This window comes from Epinephelus lanceolatus, chromosome 2, assembly GCF_041903045.1.
Source record: "Epinephelus lanceolatus isolate andai-2023 chromosome 2, ASM4190304v1, whole genome shotgun sequence".
NCBI lineage: Eukaryota > Metazoa > Chordata > Actinopteri > Perciformes > Serranidae > Epinephelus > Epinephelus lanceolatus.
This window is the reverse complement of record NC_135735.1, coordinates 16,449,903-16,471,342: the sequence shown is the minus strand read 5'-3', so window position 1 is coordinate 16,471,342 and position 21,440 is coordinate 16,449,903. Positions and strand designations below refer to the sequence as shown.

The window sequence follows — 21,440 nt, the reverse complement described above, 5'->3', positions numbered from 1 at the left end:
TACATAACTCCACATGTGTTCATTCATAGTTTTGATGCCTTCAGTGAGAATCTACAATGTAAATAGTCATGAAAATAAAGAAAACGCATTGAATGAGAAGGTGTGTCCAAACTTTTGGCCTGTACTGTACATCTTTGTTTACACCAGTCTGTGCTTACATGTATTTATTTGTACATGCAACAGAAGCCATCAGCTGATGTCTGTGTACAAAAGATGAGCTTAATGGAAAATCTTTTCATTTCAACCATGATGCACGTGAAAAAAAATGACCTGTGCTTTAAATGTAACATAATGTTGGGAATTTATGTATTAAAAAAAGCCACTTTGACATGATTTACTTCACAAGCTTTATTTGTAGTGGCTTGAAAAGGACTTGTGTTGTGAAGTACACTGCAACACCAGATGGTTAAAGTAGGCTAACGCAAGAACAAGGAAATGCCAAGGGAAATTAGGCCGCTTGCTTGTTTGTCAAAGCTTGACTAACCAGTTATGTCATAACAAATCCTGCTCTGGGCAAAAAAGGGCTTTGGTGCTGCTGCTTTGGCATCCTAACTGCTCTGCACGTCAGCTCAGGCCAGGAAGAGCAATCCAGCCATTCCCAACCTGAGGGACTCCAAACTAGGAATTCAGTTCATGAATCATGCAGACCCAAGGCTCCAGCATGAAAATCACTCATTTGTTCGATTTTTTTCAGGGACTGAAAAAGTTGGACAGCGAATGCCAGAAGCTATCGCGAAAATGGGGATTTTTCTGCTTCGTAATGCTTTCAGGAACTACCCACTTCACTCCGATGCTATGAATAGAGAGAAGATTGGCAGCAGCGGGAGAAGTATGGTGTAACAGATTGGGAGAGTAGAAAGGAAGAAATGTACAGCTCCATCACTCAGAAATAATTTCATCTTGCATGTGACCTCACTTCCTGGAAAGTGTTCCTCCTACAGTCAGTGCCGGTGAATATCAGGTTGCTTTCCCCCCCCCCCCCCCACCCCCCTCTCTCTCTTATCTGTGTTGTAAAGTTTTACGGCATTCAAGTCCTGGGGGCGTAAGGCTCACCACACCTTAGCTGCATGGTCTGTCTGCTGCTTCTGTACATTAGACGATTCAGAGATGAGTCAAAATAAAGATCAGGACTAACATTTGGAACTTAATCAGGTAAGCTTGTTTTGTGGGTGACACATTTATATTAGATTAGTCATTATCTTATAGGTGCTCAGAGCGTAATTACAGTTTTATGGTTTTTGATAATGTATTCTTTTGTGCACGCTGATCACAGGTTGTGCCATTAAAGTTAAAGATTAAACTTTCGAAACACTGAAAGTCTGTCAGTAACCCTGTTTTCTTTTGGGTCTAGAGTGTCTATAAGCCCATTAAGGCATGTGCAGGCAAGAACACACAGAGCAAATATGTTGCCGGCAGGGAAAGGGACTAGGGTAATGCAAGGTAATCATTGACACAGCAAAACTGTTGACATTTCCATGCACATAAAAAAAAGAACAGCCTGCACTCTGAGAGGGTGCATACCCATGCATGAATGTCAGGATATCATCTTAAAACAATTCACTTAAATGCCTGTCACTCAACACTCCAAAAAAAGAAATTGTGACTGTCTGCTTTTGCCGCGTAAGCACTCTCAAGGACGCTCATTCCACATGTGGCACTTTCCGTTTAGCTGTAGGTGTTTAGTACACAAGCAAACACATCTTTTAACACCAAATCCTCAAGTGAAACTGAGCGTATGGTGTCCAAGTCAGGTGCTTTTTGCATTGGAGCTCCTCTCACTGGTGACTATAAACACCATTGTCTGCTCAAGCATATACAGCAAGGAGGATCCTTTCGTTAAAGGGAAAACACACACACACACAGCTCCACTCCCTGCTCTGAATTTCCTGCTGTTTCTCATTCTTCGCAGGTCAAAGGGATTTTCTGTGAAAGCTGCACGTCCCACCACACAGTCATCATGGATAAGGCAACAAAAGGTGAGTTATCCACAGTTGATGACATGTATGTGGCACGGCTGTCTCCCCTCAGATCAGAAGGGCTTTTCACTTTCAGTTTCATTTTGTGAATAAATATTATCATGAATTCAGTATAAATGCTTATCATGTCTGAATTAAGGATGTGCACATGGCGTCTTCGGCCTCTGCTTCTTTGCCCGTTTGGATTAATTAGAAATATTGTGATTATTATAGTGCTGGTATCCAATTATTGTTATCATTAGTGTTATTATTCTGATCATGAAATCTGCCTTCCTATGCATGGAAATAAACCAAACTTTGCATATAGGTCCAGTCATATGCCTAACGCTTAACTAGAATATGGGGCTTATAGTCCTGATGGTGACGTTGCAGCAACCGTCTACATTTTAAAACTTTAAAAACTGATAACAAATCAGCCATATGTGCTACAGCTTTGCAACTTTCCCCAAAATGTGGCCCCAGTCGAGGAGAAATGTTTATATCTTTGACCTGCAGGAATTATTAAGTCCTTCACTTTGTTTTCTACAAAAACTGTAAACCTAATTAAACCTAACCCCACCCATATTTTTCACTCAGCCGACACACAGCTCTCTGCACAGCATCTTCGGGCTGTCCTGCACAAACAATCAAGCCGGGTTTTTGAAATATCAAAAAAATGGAGCCCACAGTGCATCAAAAATGTTTTGTTGTAAACAGTAGCTACTGTGAATTCTCGCCAAACAATGTGCATGAAAACATGGGACATCATTTTCATGTCATGGTGGAGGTAGTTTTGTAAATCTCAGAACTGCATCTCAAATTTCAGTATTATGTTGATCTGTTCTGTACGACATCTATTGCACGTCTGTCCGTCCTGGAAGAGGGATCCCTCCTCAGTTGCTCTTCCTGAGGTTTCTACCAATTTTTCCCCTGTTAAAAGGGTTTTTTTTGGGGAGTTTTTCCTCATCAGCTGCGAGGGTCCAAGGACAGAGGGATGTCGTATGCTGTAAAGCCCTGTGAGAAAAATTGTGATTTGTGATATTGGGCTTTATAAATAAAACTGAACGGATATTGAATTGAAGAACAGAATTTTGAATTCTATCAACATGTAAACTATTACAGTCAATGGTGATAAGAGCATGTTTAAACATGAGTTTGTCACTTATGGGGTAATCAGTCTTTGTAAAAACATAGCACAGACCTCTCTATGTTGTCTAGAGCAATAGTTCTCAAACTTGTTATGCCCAAGGCACACCTGTATTTTTATCTGTGCACAACAGCCACTATAACATGTGTTATCAGTCATATCACAGCATAAATGTTGGTTTTTATTTACTAATATCAAGTAACAATTGACAACAAACTACTACTCGTAAAATATTTATGAACAAAATTATTCAAGAATTCATTTTAAACATTCTAAAATTACATCAAAGCACCGATAACACATCTAAACAAGAATTAATGTAAAATAACATAAGCTAATGTAATGTGTCCCCTACATGAATGGCAACAAGTCGGTTCTCTGTGACCTTTTTTTACTATTTACTTTATTATTATTATTTTTTAGCTAGAGTTTGCCTCTTTATTAGGAAATGGGGGTGCACAACATACTAATACAGTCAATTAAAAATGCATTCATAACTTTTTGTATAGGCCCAGTTGAATATTGCAGTAATAATGTTTGGTTATCACAAAATCCCACGGTACACTGGGACTGACATCACGGCACACCATTTGAGAACCACTGGTCTCGAAGAAGTACAAACATTATTGGAAATTTGTCTTGTTAACTGCATGTTACACTCTAATTTGAAATGAGCCTCTACATGCAACCCTGGTGATTGTTGAAGTCATAGTGTGAAGCCAATCTGTGGTTTCTCATTTGGCAACAAGATCGTGACTCGCCCTGGGTGTCTCAGGTTGTGAGTTGGTAAACAACCTCCCGAGGCATGGGCCTGTTTTTAAAGCTATAGTGTCGACTTGTCATAGTAGGAAAAGCACGGGTGTTCCTTATAACACGACGATGACTCTGTTCATTCAAGTTCTTTCAGTGACGGTGTCAGTAAGCAAGCATGCAGGATACAAGAATCCTCAAATCAAAGCAGCTAAATGGAATTCAGCCATCATTAATTTCATTATTTACACTTGTGCTGTCAAAGTGTCCTCCGGGGAGAAGGGCCTATTGTGCCGCATGGATTAGAGACAGATGATTTAAGACAAGATATTTTTAATTAAAGACGTTTTAAATAGATATGGTCCAAGTGGTTCAGCTGACAGAACCTCCTGTGCTCCTTATTCTCCTCCTTTTTCGACTTCCTCCTCAAAACACCAAGCCCCAATCATTCATTAAGAATTTATTTTTCTTATTCTTCTTATTTAATTATTGCTGTTTTCCTTTATGCTGCTCTTTATGATAATGGAGCCAGGAGTCATGGTTGGTTTGTAGTTCTGCTTGAAACTCCTTCCTTGACAGTTTCCTTTTTAATTGGTTGTCATTAATTAATTAGCATAGATCACACCGCATGGAGGATATATATTAATATAAGTGCTCATACAATTTCTGTAGAAATATTTATATCTACCCTTCATTTCGTTGCATTTCGGCCTCATTATTGCTTAACACTGTAACCAGCTGTTAACAGGTTCCTGTACCTTTATTGGCTGAGTGCTGTTGTTAGGCTGGGTGGTGACAAGGATTTCATTATAATTGTAAGAGATTAGTTAACTGTTTTTCTATTAATTTCTCATTAATGTTTCGACTCTTATGTTGCCAGTGAGACGTCATCTAGCCATCATTTATTCATTTGTAATAATGTAATGACAAGCGTTGTTTCTAAAGCGATTGACATATATATCTATTAAGTTTACAGTTTAATGTAACCTGTGCTATGGCCTATACGCTAAACACTATAGAGTATTTGATAAATAGCGCCCTTGCCACTTATGTTCAAGGGCTCAAGTTTTACTCCCTGATTTCCTCTGAAAATGTAAATGCTCACCTTATTAATGCTTAAATGAACATGTTTGCACTTGCACTGTCATGTCAGTTAAGTTCAGCGTTATTGAGCTGAAATAAGAAAAACCTGTTTGCCTCTAATCAAGAACATTGTCAGTAATGATTCCAGTGTATCCAGAGATCCAGTTTTCTCAGTAATTCTTTGACCGGGTGCGTCAAATTATCTTTTAACTTGCGGCTGCTTGTGATGTTTTTACTTGGAAAAGATTCAGTGGTTATCAATATTAGATATGTTTATTTGAACGCAACATGTAAAACTAATAATCCATTCCATTGTCTTGTTTTTTTTGGTTTTCAATCTCCTTTCAGATAATATTTACGCATATGCGCTGTCAAAGACGCTGACAAAAGTTTTGTCGCCTGCAACTGTAGGCCTCTACTCTTCATGTCAGAATCGAATTAACATGATCCTCGAACAAATGGAAGGTACGTAAACACTCCGTCCCCCAACATGTCATCTCATTTGTCTGCTGGATGAGACCTGCTTTAATAGACCACTTAAAGCCTGATGACAGTGTCTACAGTACGTGGGTTGGAAGTACAGCATATTATAAGGTCTTAAAAATTCATATGTTGGCACTAAATGTAAGAGCGGACAGTGCCTGATTAGAAGTGTCCACTTTAAACATGACTGAAGTGTGTGAAACAATAGTATGTTAACTGTAGAAACTGCACCTGTTGATGAAAAAATGCTGTGACAGCATGTGTTAATTCTTGCATGGACTTTGCCACTGCAGTCAGAAAATCAGAGCTACCTGTTGGCATGTGAATGAGCTGTGCACCACCTCAGAGCTGGCTCACGCTCTAATGACTTTTTCCACAACTGACTGATTGAAAAGTGGATGTTGTATTTCTGCTCTGCACGCCTCCAGGGGGTCTCTGTGTCCTTAAGTACACATACCATAACTCTCACGTTGCACATACAGCACAGTGCATTTGGAAAGTATTAGAGGCCTGTCACCGTTTCACATTTTGTCATGCTCCAGCTTTATGCACAAATCATTTTAATTCATTTCCCCCTCTCATCAATCTACACAATACTCTATAATGACAAAGCAAAAAAAGGGGTTTCAGAACCAAGAGATACGATCCTGATCCACAAATTGGGATATGGATTCAGTCATCCAATCCTACCTCGAGTCCAGATCAAATGTTGTTCTTGGGTATTTCAAAACTCTAAGGTGGAGGTCTAGTACTGAAATAGTAGGTGCTCGTTTGCGGCTATGGAGTGAGAGTACGGGCAACAGGATGTTGTCTGCAGTGCACCTGACGGCTTCTGAACAATTATAATTGGACAAACAAAAGCACTAATGTCAGAAACAAACAAATAACTGGAATAACCACCTCATGGTTGTTTGCCTCCGCATCAAACTGCAACAACAGTTTACATCCATGTCTGTCCAGACTCATATGTAGTCATGGCCGTTGACAATGCTTCAAATATGGATGTAGCTACACATTCTAAAACAGTGGCTCCCAACTGATGGGTCGCGGTCCAAAAGTGGGTCAAGGGTCCATTCTGAGAGGACCACAAGTGACTCAGGAACATTTCAAGTTTGTAAAAAACACACTTCCTGCTGTAGAGTGAGTGATTAATGGACAGCTACTTGCGAGAGACAGCAAACTAGCTCAATGACATGGCCAAAAGCAAGTACAATGCTGAATATATTAAACTCCTTGGACCTTGAACTAATGACTAAGGAGAAATCTGGACCCTGTGGCTGGACCAGCTGGGAACCACTGTATTCCCTATACAGACTCTACATTCAATGAATGTAGAGTCTGTAGGCAAACCCCGGAGATCTTGCCTCCGGAAGAAGAGTGGATGAGCCCTGGTTTCCGGTTGTAGGCTGTTTGTAGTCCGCGTGATATTGACCAATCACATTTGAGCCGACTGCAGTTGTTGCCAGGTTAAACGGTCCTTGCAGTGAACTAACAAGGCTGAATATAATTGGCGTCACTGCAAACTCTGAATCCATCGCAATGGTTCAGCATATTTACTTATATATAAACGGAAGTTGGAAACGGAAATTCGCCTCCTTCGCCCAAATCGAACCAGAATGCCAAAAAATCGGGGGTCTGCCCCCAGAGGCTGTATCGCCGTCTGCCGGAAGTCAGATGTCGAATACAGCTGATGGGTTCTGAGAATGGGAACCACTGTTCTAAAACATGGATCATTCACACACATCTTCAACCCAGCAGTACAGAAGATCAGCACCCAAGGTAGACACCTGAGATTAGCGTCACCAGTTTAGTTTCTGACCAAATGTCTTCTCTTCTGTTCCTGAGTTACGGCGTTAAATAGTGGGCAGAAAAGTGTTTTTGCAGAACATGATGATGCCACAGTGAAGCTGAACATTCATCACTCTTGAGATATGGCCAAAAACATGTTGTCTGAGGTCACACTGACCTTAACCTTTGACCTCTACCAAAACCGACTCATCATTGTGTCCAAGTGGGCGTTTGTGCCAAATTTGAGGAAATTCCCTCAAGGCCTTACTGAGATATGAGAGTGAAACAGGTGCGAGGTCACAACGATCTCGACTTTTGACCACCCAAACTGAATCAGTTCATCCTTGAGTCCAAATAAATATTGTGCCAAATTTGAATTTATTTCCCTGTGGCATTCTTGAGATGTCGAAAACACATAACAGCATAAAAACAGCTCAGATTAACAAACATACACAGGAAGCTACAGAAGGCAGTTTATGTTGCAGGTAAGTCGCAGGTTCAGAAAACTCTTTATAAAATGACTGAAGAAGAATCAGGTCGAAGATATTTCAAATAGAGCTGCCAGACTTTGTAGAACTCGTCTGCTTCGAGTAAGATATTCCAAATGAATCAGCTCAAATATAATTTTACACCAACCCTTAACAGATGTACCTTATCACTAGTCCATATAATTATAATTACCATTATAATACATGTTATTCTAGGAGCAAAAGTAAGAATGTTAAATACCTCTTTGCTACCTACAGTAGTTATATTTCTACTTGGGATGCCCAGAATCAAGGGCTTGGATCCATTACTAAATCTCTTTCTATCACGTAGCATTTCAGACCAATACTTCTGAAATTTACGACATGACCAAAGGCAATGGGTTATGGTACCTATTTCGGTTTTACATTTTTACAAACACAGACACAAAAGAAAGGGGTTAAAAGAATGCCTGGGATTATATGTATTCTCTGTATGATTCTGAACATTTGTTCAAGTACAGATGGATATCTTTTGGGTGTAACTCCAAAAACCCTCCTGTCTCCTCTTAAGGGGTTACTGACAATTCTTTCTCCCACACACCTTTAATCCCCTGTGTATTAGTAGGAGACATGCCGCACATTATGTCATAAGACAAACTGAGAGTCACCCTCCCTGGTTGTTGAAACAGCGTTTCCTCAATAGCAGATATCTCAAGATGATCTAGTGGTCTCCGTAAGATGATGCCCTAAAAATCTTGTTCTGTGAGATGGTACTTCTTTATTACTTGAAAAAGTAAGTCTCCCAGTTTGATCATACCTTTGTATTCCAACTGACAGAGGGCAGGATCCAATGTTCCTGGCAAAAATTCAGGATTGTTAACTATTGGGGTAAATATGGAAGTTGATTTGAACCTCATCTCCAAACAGCAGGTTGATCGTCATGCTTTCAAAGCATTGACTGTTATCGGATTGGCACTGTTATAGCTTATGTTTTTAAAATACTTCAAAAAATAATAAATCTTGAAATCTGCATTTCGATGAAGATGATTCAATGTCCAGCCAAATGTATTTAGACTTCTAACTCTGTACTTAGTGGAAGCACCTTTGGCAGCAATTACAACCTCGAGTGTTCTTCCTCCAGACGTTGGCACTTAGAACCGAGGCCAAACTGTTCAACCTTGGTTTCATCAGATCAAAGAATCTTGTTTCTCAGAGTCTAAGAGTCCTTAAGGTGTTTTTTGCAAACTCCAAGCCCGGCTTTCATGCGTCTTTCACAGAGGAAAAGCTTCCATGTAGCTATTTTCATAAACCCCAGATCAGTGGGGTTCTGGAAGTCTCTCCCTGTCGCTACATAAAATCAATGGAGCTCAGCCAGAGTGACCATCAGGTTCTTGGTCACCTCTCTTACAAAGGACTTTCCTGCCACAATAGCTCAGTTGTTCCACGCTTCTTCCATTGTGACACTGTGCTCATGGGAACCTTCAATGCAGCAGATGATTTTTTTTTTTTTTTGTAGCCTTCCTCACATCTGTGCCTCGACGCAATCCTGTCTCTGAACGCTGCAGGCAGTTCCTTCAACCTCATGGCTTGCTTTTTGCTCTGATCTGCATTATCAGCTGTGAGACCATATATAGACATACATAGACGGGTGGACTCCAACCAAGGTGTGGAAACATCTCTAAGGTGATCAAGAGAAATGGGAGGCACCTGAGTGTCGCAAAAAAATTACAATATTCTGCTTTTACTTTGTCATTTTGGAGGAATACTTTTTGAATGCACTGTAGTTTATATCCCAGCTCAAGGTGTGTTCCCATCACACACCTCATATAGTAGGCCAAACACATTTATGTCGTATAGGATGTATAGTAAACAATGTTAATCACATGGGTTTGTCTTAAACAAACAGTGTGCTCTTTTCAGAGGTTCTACATAATACTCTGTCCAAACAACCACACTCCGTACCATTTACACTAATTTTCATAAACGAAAAACAAGTGCCACCTTGAACTTTAAGGATAAAAAGCACATATTTGAAAGAGAAATACACAAAACAACAATAAATCACAGAGTAGGAGACATCAGAATTCCACAAGCGAGTACACGGTCACCTTGGACACTAAATATGTGAAGACTCAAATGTGAAAATACAGGTTTCTATTTTAAAGACGAGTGACATTGAACAGAGTGAATGGAGCATGTGCTACTCTAGTGAAGGGCTCCGATTGAAAAGACAAGTGTAAGGTTGTTTCTTTGTGTTACCCAGAAGGTCTCGCAGTATAGGGCTGTCGTAATGATTTTTTTTTCAACCTTGGCAGAGGGCTGGACCAGGCTTGATGTTCACACGTGTCCATACAATAATAAAGCTTTAAAAGGATTGCAAGCCAGATAGTCATTCACCTACTCTACATATATTATCATGCTGGTTGCTGTGACTTGATTGATTGAAAAAGCAGTCATTTGAATATGAAATAGGCCTAAGTATTTCTGCAGAAAGGTCAGGGTTTTAATGTTCCCTGGAAAGTTTTGGGTTTAGCGCCATGGCCAGGACATTAGGGCTGACCTTCGAATCCATTTATGGACATTCAAAGCTTCGGAGCTCAGAACGAATTTAATTCGAAGCATTCGACAACAGGGTGGGGGGTGGGGGGGGGGGGGGGGTTAAAAAATTTTAAAAATATGCCGAAAACGTAGTTTCTTCCAACACTAGAATTACGATAAAAATATTCACAAACGAAAAAACACTAATGGTCGGTGATAAGTAGTCTTTAACTTTTGATTGAACACTAAATTAAAACCCTCGGCGCACACTGCAGCACAATCAAACAGATGCACAACTCAGAGCATCAGAAGTGTCTCTGACACCAGACTCAGAGCAGACCGGTGGAACTGGAAAATGCATATTAGGCCTCCTAGTCACTACTTACGTTTTTCAAGTGAGTTGTGATATGCCAATTGCTTTTGGCAAATCTGGCACTCTGCTTTCTGGGGGTTTTCGGGGCATATTTTAAAGTGCAACCACACATCTGATGACCTTTTGGACATGTCTGCCAGCTCTGAGTGCGCTCGTTGTCAGTATTGGACTGGTGGGGGTTAGTGTTGCGTTTAAGGCCTCCCCCCAAAAAATGGGGAAAAAAGCGCCGAAGCTTCAATTTTTTTTTCAATCGAATTCCGTGCCATCAAACGAAGCTTTGAAGCTTCGAATTTTTTGGGTCAGCCCTACAGGACATATTATCAGCATTGGTGAGAGCCGAATAAATTAAGCAAAGGACATAAGTCCAAGCCAACGACATGTTGTTTTACCTGTCTTGATGTCTCTCTACCTTTATTGAAATTGTTTATCCTTACATGTACCCCAACCAGCTAAATACTGTATCCCAAATGTAAATTTCATCAATGTTTTGTGTCTCCTCAGCGTGCACGAAGCAGGAATCATTAAGGATAGAGCGGGAAAGCAAAGGAAGATACAGACCTCGCCCAGTCCCGCCTTCATTTTCTGGCTTTCTCGCACTCATTGGCCGAATGCTCTTCTACAACCCCATTTGGACAAAGGAGAACCAGCACCACCGTAACATCAGGTTCATTTATGTACAGTTTAGTGCCTGGCATTTTGCAGGCAGTGACCTGCTTTGGGCCGGCTTGGCCATACGGCTGCTTCAAGCAATGCAGATAAACTTTGGGAAGTTACAGCTTGTCGTCTACCGTGTGGCTCAATATGACGAGGAAGACGAAGTCAAGAAGAAGGTTTGTGAATTGCTTTAACTTTTCTTAGTTATTAAGTCATGTTAGTGCAATATTTTAATTCAAGTAAAAGCACAGTTACTCGTGTAAATATGTACTGCGATAAAGGTAAAAAGTAGATCAGTGAAAATGTACTCTGAATAACCGTCACTGCTAGGGCTGGGCTACATGGAGAAAATCAAATATTACAATATTTTTGACCAAATACCTCGACATCAATATTGTGACAATATTGTAGGGTTGATTATTTGTGCTTTCACAAAATATTAACAACATTTATATTATACAATTCTAACAATTATCAACAATTATATTTTTGATAAATAATCAGTAATGTAGATAAAATGACTAATAGGTCAGGGTTGCCCCAACTAAGAATTTTCCTAGTCGACCAATAGTCATCATTTAGGGCCACGAGTCGACTAGTCGCCCACGTGTTTACGCTGTCGGCTAATGGGCATGTAGCTACTTCCATGTTTCAGATGATATACAGTACAGGCCAAAAGTTTGGACACACCTTCTCATTCAATGCATTTTCTTTATTTTCATGACTATTTACGTTGTAGATTCTCACTGAAGGCATCAAAACTATGAATGAACACATGTGGAGTTATGTACTTAACAAAAAAAGGTGAAATAACTGAAAACATGTTTTATATTCTAGTTTCTTCAAAATAGCCACCCTTTGCTCTGATTACTGCTTTGCACACTCTTGGCATTCTCTCCATGAGCTTCAAGAGGTAGTCACCTGAAATGGTTTTCCAACAGTCTTGAAGGAGTTCCCAGAGGTGTTTAGCACTTGTTGGCCCCTTTGCCTTCACTCTGCGGTCCAGCTCACCCCAAACCATCTCGATTGGGTTCAGGTCCGGTGACTGTGGAGGCCAGGTCATCTGCCGCAGCACTCCATCACTCTCCTTCTTGGTCAAATAGCCCTTACACAGCCTGGAGGTGTATTTGGGGTCATTGTCCTGTTGAAAAATAAATGATCGTCCAACTAAACGCAAACCGGATGGGATGGCATGTCGCTGCAGGATGCTGTGGTAGCCATGCTGGTTCAGTGTGCCTTCAATTTTGAATAAATCCCCAACAGTGTCACCAGCAAAACACCCCCACACCATCACACCTCCTCCTCCATGCTTCACAGTGGGAACCAGGCATGTGGAATCCATCCGTTCACCTTTTCTGCGTCTCACAAAGACACGGCGGTTGGAACCAAAGATCTCAAATTTGGACTCATCAGACCAAAGCACAGATTTCCACTGGTCTAATGTCCATTCCTTGTGTTTCTTGGCCCAAACAAATCTCTTCTGCTTGTTGCCTCTCCTTAGCAGTGGTTTCCTAGCAGCTATTTGACCATGAAGGCCTGATTGGCGCAGTCTCCTCTTAACAGTTGTTCTAGAGATGGGTCTGCTGCTAGAACTCTGTGTGGCATTCATCTGGTCTCTGATCTGAGCTGCTGTTAACTTGCGATTTCTGAGGCTGGTGACTCGGATGAACTTATCCTCAGAAGCAGAGGTGACTCTTGGTCTTCCTTTCCTGGGTCGGTCCTCATGTGTGCCAGTTTCGTTGTAGCGCTTGATGGTTTTTGCGACTCCACTTGGGGACACATTTAAAGTTTTTGCAATTTTCCGGACTGACTGACCTTCATTTCTTAAAGTAATGATGGCCACTCGTTTTTCTTTAGTTAGCTGATTGGTTCTTGCCATAATATGAATTTTAACAGTTGTCCAATAGGGCTGTCGGCTGTGTATTAACCTGACTTCTGCACAACACAACTGATGGTCCCAACCCCATTGATAAAGCAAGAAATTCCACTAATTAACCCTGATAAGGCACACCTGTGAAGTGAAAACCATTTCAGGTGACTACCTCTTGAAGCTCATGGAGAGAATGCCAAGAGTGTGCAAAGCAGTAATCAGAGCAAAGGGTGGCTATTTTGAAGAAACTAGAATATAAAACATGTTTTCAGTTATTTCACCTTTTTTTGTTAAGTACATAACTCCACATGTGTTCATTCATAGTTTTGATGCCTTCAGTGAGAATCTACAATGTAAATAGTCATGAAAATAAAGAAAACGCATTGAATGAGAAGGTGTGTCCAAACTTTTGGCCTGTACTGTATCATGTTTGTAGTCGAAGAATGATAGGCAAACGCCAAACAGCTGTAGAGTTTACATATCACCTTGGGTTCGTCCTTCACCTTCTCAAAACGATCCCACACTTTGGATTTCCTGCCCAACGTGTTATTAACTAGCCTGTGGAATAACCGCAGGTACCAGCCCTGGAAATTAGGGACCGTACACATTCTGCATCCTTAACTGCTTGGAAAATGTGAGGTCAGGCACTGGATGTTACTCTTGCGCCTTTTCTGTGCCAGCTTGCTAAGCAACCCTAGCAAGCACCTTATAGCCTATTTACATGAAATCCTGAGTGCAGGGCTGATCTTCTTCCAGCCGCTGTTTTTAAGTGTGTAGGCCTATTGACTGTGGGACAGATGTAAAGCTCTGGGTAGCCCTGCACTAACATGATCAACTTTTCCATGTTTATCAGACTAAATATTTATGGAAGAAGGGAAATATATCTGTCAGCTATGATTGGTTTGTAACATGACTCTTGTCTGACTGCTGAGCGTGGCCTCTTCCTGTGTCTGTCCTTTCAAATTAAATTCCCACATGGTCCAGTCATATAGGTTTTGATTTGTTTTGACAAGGCGCAGCTCCTAATAGAGTTTCAGGTTTGTTTGTTTTTCTGCGACTAAGTGACCAATTAAATCTTGCTGACTAATGGCCTGGACAATGGACAAACTTTTGGTCGACCATTAGGGGGCAGCCCTACCAAAATCTGAGACAATATTTAGTCACATATCATGATATTGAGATATAGTGATATATTGCCCAGCCTTGGTTACTGCATTACATTTCAAAGGGGAAAAGGGGGAGGGGGGGGTGTATGATATGATGATGTTATAAGACGGACCTATTAAATCATATAGCTAAAAAAAGTTGTCAACACACACATCACACCACAGAGCCCCTCTGTCCAAAGCTACAGGCATGTTCTGTAGAGAACACTTTGCAGCCTTTGCACACAGCTAATTATCACCCAGACAATAATACAAACGTGGCCGACAACAGAAAAGAGCTACAGACACCTCGGCGGGTGCAAAAAGAAATATGAAGCATCATAAATTAAAAGTGATACTTAATGCAGAATCTGTGGAATCAACAGCAGAATAAAACATCCCTGAGGCAGGCGAGAGCTGCAGAGTTTTTGCACAAACGGTGGCTCGAGAGTTAGAGGCGTCTTACAATCGTAAAGGCTCTGACATACTTTGAATGAGTGTGCTGCTGCTCACCTGGCAGATGTCATGCTGTGTGTCACCTGTTCTCCTCAGTTTGCACAAGCTTCAACTCCGGTCGTTCATCCTCACAGCATCCACTCGGCCTCTCTCTGTCCCACTAAAACCAGTCCCAGTCTCTCTGTCAGGAATTGTTGTCTAAAATCAGCAGAAAGTACTCACACACCTCATCTAAGGTGACGCTGCTCAGTAAATGTAAAAGACACGCTGGACAAATCACCATCAGCGACACAGAGAGTATAGACGAATCAAGAGAGACACCCGCCCCTCTTTTTTTGTCAAACTCATACCAAACTCAGATTAAACAGTAAAAATTGGCAGTGGTGATCAAATATGTACCAAGATTATGTTACTATAACACTTATTTCTCGCCTAACATGTCCTCAGAAACATATTTTAGTGCTCTTTTTGGCTGTAATATGACTATTTATAAACAGGAAGCGGGCGCCATACTGTTTCCTGTATTGTAAAAACAGAAATACTGAGATCAAACCGTAAAAATAAGCAGTGCTGACAAAAGATGAACCAGGATTATGTTACTGCGTTGCCTATTTCTCACCTCAAATGTTTTCAGAAACATATTTTAGTGCACTGTTTGGCCGTAATACGACAACTTGTGAACAGGAAGCGGGCGCCATACTGTTTCCTGTATTGTAAAAACGGAAAGACTGAGATCAAACAGTAAAAATAAGCAGTGCTGACAAAAGATGAACCAGGATTATGTTACTGTGTTGCCTATTTCTCGCCTCAGATGTTTTCAGAAACATATTTTAGTGCTCTGTTTGGCCGTAATACCACCATTTGTAAATAGGAAGTGGGCGCCATACCGTTTCCTGTATTGTGAAAATGGAGGCCGAAAAATACTGAAATCAAACTAAGCAGTGTTGACAAAAAATGAACCAGGATTATGTTGCCTATTTTCCACCTCAAATGTTTTAAGAAACATATTTTAGCTAACTGTTAAACTAGCGGCTGGCTAGTTTGTTACTAGCCAGCTGCCATATTATTATTTTTTTAATCAGTCCCTATTTAAACAACACTGTAAAAATGACTCAGTATACAGTTGATAGTATACAAACATCCAGGGGGATAACATACTGTACAAAGAGTGTCTTAATAGCCTTTTTTTTCGTCGAATCACAGAGCAGTTTCATTTAGTGATTAATATCATTCAGAAATACACCAATATGAGCTTTTTTATTGCTAAACTTACATTTATGGATAAAATACTTTGCCAGAATCATCGCCAATTATCTAATAGTTGTTACTGACATTTCAGTCCGTACCAAAGTTGTGGACCAATCAACAAATTGGGGACTGGCATTGCTATCTATAGAGAATGAGACTAAAAACACAGCCTTGGCATCTAACTTGCTTCTCGTTTGCTTTATGTTTTGTTTTTAAAATTCAGATAGTGGAGGATGGTCCTAACCATTGGCGGTCCAAAAAGATCTGCTGCTGCCCTCTGTGGTTTTTTGTCCTGTCCATTATTGCGATACCAGTTTTCATCCTGATATTCTTTTTGACTGTTATCGTTCCCCAACAAGAGATCCAAACAAACGGGACAGTGACTTCTTCAAAAGGCCAAACAGATGTGCTGCATGGCCTGCTCATTGCCGTGTTAGGAGTCCCTGCAGCATCCGCACTGAGGTTTGTTTTTATGATGGCTAAGAACCTCATCGTAAACCTGGATCTGAACATCACGAAGGGGATGGACAATGAGAAGGTAAGCTGCCAACTGGGCTTCATGAACCAAGTGAGGAAAGAAATGTGGTTTCTGTCTCGATTTATCCAGTTTATGGAGGTGTTTGAGAGGAGGAGGATCCGTGTGGTACTGAAGATCACCAATCTGGACCGCTGCCCCCCCAAGAAAATGGTTGCAGTTCTGGATGCAGTCAACATTCTGCTTTCAGAAGAGGAAAGTCCGTATATTTCCATTCTGGCCGTCAACCCAGATATTGTTGTGCAGAAAGTGAACTTTGCAGATGGCTGCTTCAGCAAACAAGACAGAGCTTATGCACTGTTGAACCAAATCGTGACTCTGGCCTTCACAGTCCCACCACTGTGCGATGATTCAAAACAGAGTTTATTTCAAAGCCTCACTAGCAGTTCAAAAACCCCTCGGAACATAAGCATGAATGTACTTAAACATAGAACTGGGAGCCTTGTAAAGACATCTTCCTCAGATTTATTTGGAGTGGAGATTGCACATGGAACTAAAGAGGCATATCCACTGATGGATAAGCCTAAAACTGCACTAGCAGTGGATGTAAACGAGGAGGAGGTAGAGAATCTGGTTAGGAGCATCCTGACCAGCAACAATACAAAGCTGAGCAAGTATATGGTAGAGGATGCCATGTCTATGAGGAGGGCGATCAACTCCATTCGAGTAACTGTGATAATCTTGAAGGCCTTGAAGCAAGAGCTTCCTGAACCAGAATACATTGCAGCATGGGTGATCCTGGCCAATCAGTGGCCTTGCCGCCTCAGCTGGATCATCCAGTGCGTGGAAGACACTCAGCAGAGAGCAGGTACTGATGGTATCAATGAAGCCAATGCTGATGATTCAAAGACCTTGTGGAAAGTCTTCAGTGAGTCCAGGGCAGAGCTGTATGTGATGAGCGGACATATCGAGGACCTCCTCGAGCAGGATGGAGATCCTGAGATGTTTGAAAGACTTCTCATGGTAGATTTCCAATTCACTGTAAAAGACTTGAAGACATATGAAGTGGCCATGGTGAACCTGGACTATTCAATGAGGAAGGAGCTGGCTTACATCAGAGGGACAGCCAGGCTGAAAGATTCTGGTTGGATGAGGGACCTAGCTCCTCTGCCAATCACAACCATCATCAAAATGAACACAGAGGATGTGTGCAAAGAGGTAAGATAGACCGTACTTCTTTAAAGTTATTTAAACAACTTTAAGATTTCAATTCTGGTTGATCTGACAACACCAATGGTTACCCGTGGTAGCAAATTGCAGTGCAACACTTCCTGAGCAGCTACTTAATCAGAAATACTACAGTAGAACAACTGGTGTATCTGTTTAAAGTTCAGCCAAACAAATTCACGTTGTTTGAATGAAGATGTCAGTCAAATACTTGTTTGCATCATATCTGCTGAAACTGTCACTATATTCTGAAAAAGTACACGAGACGGTTTGTAAAAAATAAATCACATCCCTCCTCTTCTTCCTACTGCCTCTAATGGCATTCACTAGAATCACAGCAGTGCATCCAAAAACAGCCAATCAGAGCCAAAAAGTCTTTAAAGCAGCTATTAGTCAAACTGTCGAACTAAGCAGCACTGATTGAGTCAAGATTGTGTTACTATATTGCCTAAAATGTTTTCAGGAACTTATTTCAGTGTACTGTTTAGCTGTAAAATGAGAACACAACCTCCTCGGCTCTGATTGGTTGTTCTCATTCACATGCAACAAGGCTATTAAAAGCGTTACAAGGCAACAGAGTAGGTTGAGGAGTATGCTTTTTTTCACAGATTGTCTGTAGCATTTATATCTGTGTGAATATAGTGACAGTTATGAAAAAAATATGAAAAAATTATTTTTTTTTATAAAAGTTACCAACTACAGCTTTAATACAGCTGCAGATGTGGACATGGGTGTATGAGCAGTTAGCAGTCAGTTATCAGTGAGATAAATTTACAAACATTAAAGCTGAATTACATGCCACATCTTTTCCTGTGAATCCCTTGTGCATAGGTATCCAATTTTGATGAAGCACAGGAATGGCGGACCCCGCCACTTACAATGAAAATTACTGTAAAGAGATGCATACACTGAATGTAAATACATTGAATTGTGTTTATTCACCTCACATGATATCAAAACTATGCCTGGACTCTCTCACAGGTGCAAAAGAAAAAGACAAATTCAGTCCTATCAGGAAAGATAAGGAACTAAATCATATTTCTCCTCTATGTTTATAATGCTTACATTTTCTTCTTTGTCCTAGTTGGAGAGAATGGAATTCCCCAGTAAGTATAGTGATATTGTGAGAAGCAATGACCTCCACGGTTCAGCACTGGTCTTCGGTGATGCAGATGACCTTAAAGCCCTCCTAGATATGACCTTTGGTGAATGGGCAACTTTCAGACTTCACTTCCTGGGTTTACCAACACGTCTCCGACCACAATACAGGAACATGTCACCGACCCCCTCTCAGCCTCAGCTGTCAGCAACTCCCCTCCATGTTCGACATCACTACATGAGTAACCCCAATCTAGTTAACAGCCACATGTAAGAATCCAATCCACTTCCAGTAAGTGCGTTATCCCTAAAAATATGATCTAACATTTGTTAACAATCTTTGTAGTAACAATACACAGCTTGTGCAGAGTGTGAAGGAGCTTGTTATAAACTCTTGTTGCTGCTTAGAAAATATTTAATCTCCTGCAACCATGTCAAATAACTATCACGTACATAGCTTAACTTAAAGGAGCTATATGTAAGAAATCTAAAGCAAATTGTCGTAAAATCATCCTAATATGTCACAGAGACTAAGGAATAATGTTCATATAACATACTGATCTCACCGACAACAATAGTACAGCCAAAATATTCGCATTTTAAAAAAAAAAATCAAATCATGTTTATGTTTTGAATTTGTGTTTTGGCCTGTTTTGCCACCCACCGCCGTCTACCAGTCACGCAGTCAGTAGAGTTTCAGCTTCAGTTACAGTTATGACTGAGCTACAATGGCTGATGGTGCGACTAAACCCAAACAACCTTGTTATGATTCCCAAAAACGCCAAGACAAAACTCGAGGCAAAGCGAGGGTCTATATAGGAGATGCTTTTGAACGGTGGAGACGGTTGAAAGCGGAGAAGAATTTGAAATCGGATGTCAAAGTGGCTTTTCTTCTCCTCAACAGGTAACATTAAGCTTTAGCCAAAGTTGGCTAACTAGCATCAGAGCTAGATGGGGATGGACATTTCGAATATTTTCACCTGTTATTCATTTTCGAATATACATTGTAACCCATGTGCAGGTGGGTCATCGACCCGACTGATTTTTTTGAGAAACAAACGTTAGCAGCACGGCAAGCAGCATTAGCAGTGTCCTGGTACATAGCATTAGCAGCCAGCTCCTCCTCAGCTGCATCCCAGCTGCAGCATTAGCAGCAGAGAAGCCGGACTTGTTCAAACGGTCCGCTGGAAAACCGAAGATCAAGGACGCGGTGACGCGGCCCTGCCACGGCCCGTGGGCAAACAAATCAGTCTCCAGCGTGCCACTGTCCAGCAACCTCGAATCTGTAGGGGAGGGGGGACGGACACAACTCGCGGCAGTATTTTGAATCTGAGTGCAGTAACCGCTTTGGCCACATTCTTACATACAGCACCTTTAAGGGAGACAAACCCAACAACGACAGCTGTAAGTCATACCCAAATGTCTAATTATGTGTATCAGCCTTAGTTGCCCTGATTGTGGGTTTGTGTTTTGCATGGATCACATTATCCTGTAATTTTTTTTTTTTTACAGCAACATTTCGGCATGTCATTTAGCTGCTTCAGTCTCAGGGCCCTGGTATTGTGCATGCTAGCTCACTGTCACACTTTGACAGCTGCACTGTGACACTTGAATATAATGGAGGTATTTGTAATATCACTCATAACACAAAGGCCTCTTGTGAGACAACACTTCATTTTTTCCTGTCGATGTGTCAATTAAGGGAAGGTGGAAAATTAAAGAGGATCGGGAGGATAATAAGCTGTCTAACATGCTACCTGAAAAAAAGACCAACGACTGTGTTAATATTTCTTTTAAAGTCATTATCAATACTAATTGAAATGTATTAAAACGTGTAACGTCTTTCAATCATCCTTTGCATGTGAACGAAGATATGTATCTTAAATTGAGGGGTGTTTCATCAGTGACTCAGAGTTTAATTCACTGTGAGAGTCAACAGGAGGCTCTTTCATGAACAAAATTTCAACTTGATTTTATGATTGTACTTGTTGCATGTTTTTGATTTCTTCTCATAGTTTTTTTTCACATTTTGGTTGGGCTGTAAGTTTTACTGTTACTTTGTTCTGGAATTAGTGAATGTTTATTAAAGGTGTGTGATGTGCCTGTGATGTGAATGCATGCTGCAAGTTTCAAAAGCCTTAGTCAAAGAATTTCAACTGCATGTTCAGGTTGTGGGAGTCCCTTTGATGCCTTTACAAAGGTGTATCTGGTATTTCATCGATTGAAATTCACTATAATGTGTTTGCAAATATTTAATTGATCCTTCAGAAGAAAATAATAACTTATTAATACTGTACATGTGCTGCACTAAACTGTAACCCTCCATTTCATGCAAATCAAAAACATGTAAATTCTGACAAATGAAATGCATGTGCAAGTGTCCCATAATAAAAATGCTCATCCAAGCACTTCTCCGTCTTTCTTAATACATTTGCCAGTTTACAAACAGCCGACGCAATGTGCTGACTCATTAATGTTATTTTTACATCAAAGTGTTCTCATGTTAAATAATCAGCTGAAGGTTCACTTCATCTGGATTCCTTTGAACTATCTCCCTCGGAAAGCTGCAAATGTTAAAGTGACTAAAAATATCAGGCTAACAAACTGGGCATTTACAGTACAAGCACTATTTCACTGACGGTGTACAGTACATGCTGAAGGTCTATCGGGCAACTTTAAAAGA

General features: G+C 40.7%; 1 protein-coding gene across 2 annotated transcripts; it reads left to right on the top strand.

The window, feature by feature from the left end:
- Positions 1-1,041: 1,041 nt before the first annotated feature.
- nkpd1 (NTPase, KAP family P-loop domain containing 1) lies at positions 1,042-21,162 on the top strand. Of its 2 annotated transcripts, XM_033618387.2 has the most exons (6): positions 1,042-1,152; positions 1,910-1,976; positions 5,284-5,400; positions 11,086-11,414; positions 16,181-17,650; positions 18,744-21,162. In XM_033618387.2, exons 2-6 carry the CDS (start codon positions 1,958-1,960, stop codon positions 19,029-19,031), a joined length of 2,223 nt encoding a protein of 740 aa, XP_033474278.2. In that variant the 5' UTR covers positions 1,042-1,152; positions 1,910-1,957; the 3' UTR covers positions 19,032-21,162. The 2 variants fall into 2 exon arrangements, with proteins under 2 accessions (XP_033474278.2, XP_078030766.1); XM_078174640.1 differs by lacking the exon at positions 5,284-5,400.
- The last annotated feature ends 278 nt before the right edge of the window (positions 21,163-21,440 follow it).

What these genes read in the sequence shown, in the direction of transcription:
- nkpd1 (XM_033618387.2), top strand. An exon ending in GATCCTCGAACAAATGGAAG is followed by an intron (nt 5,401 to 11,085) that starts GTACGTAAACAC and finishes GTGTCTCCTCAG; the next exon opens with CGTGCACGAAGCAGGAATCA. An exon ending in CAGAGGATGTGTGCAAAGAG is followed by an intron (nt 17,651 to 18,743) that starts GTAAGATAGACC and finishes TCTTTGTCCTAG; the next exon opens with TTGGAGAGAATGGAATTCCC.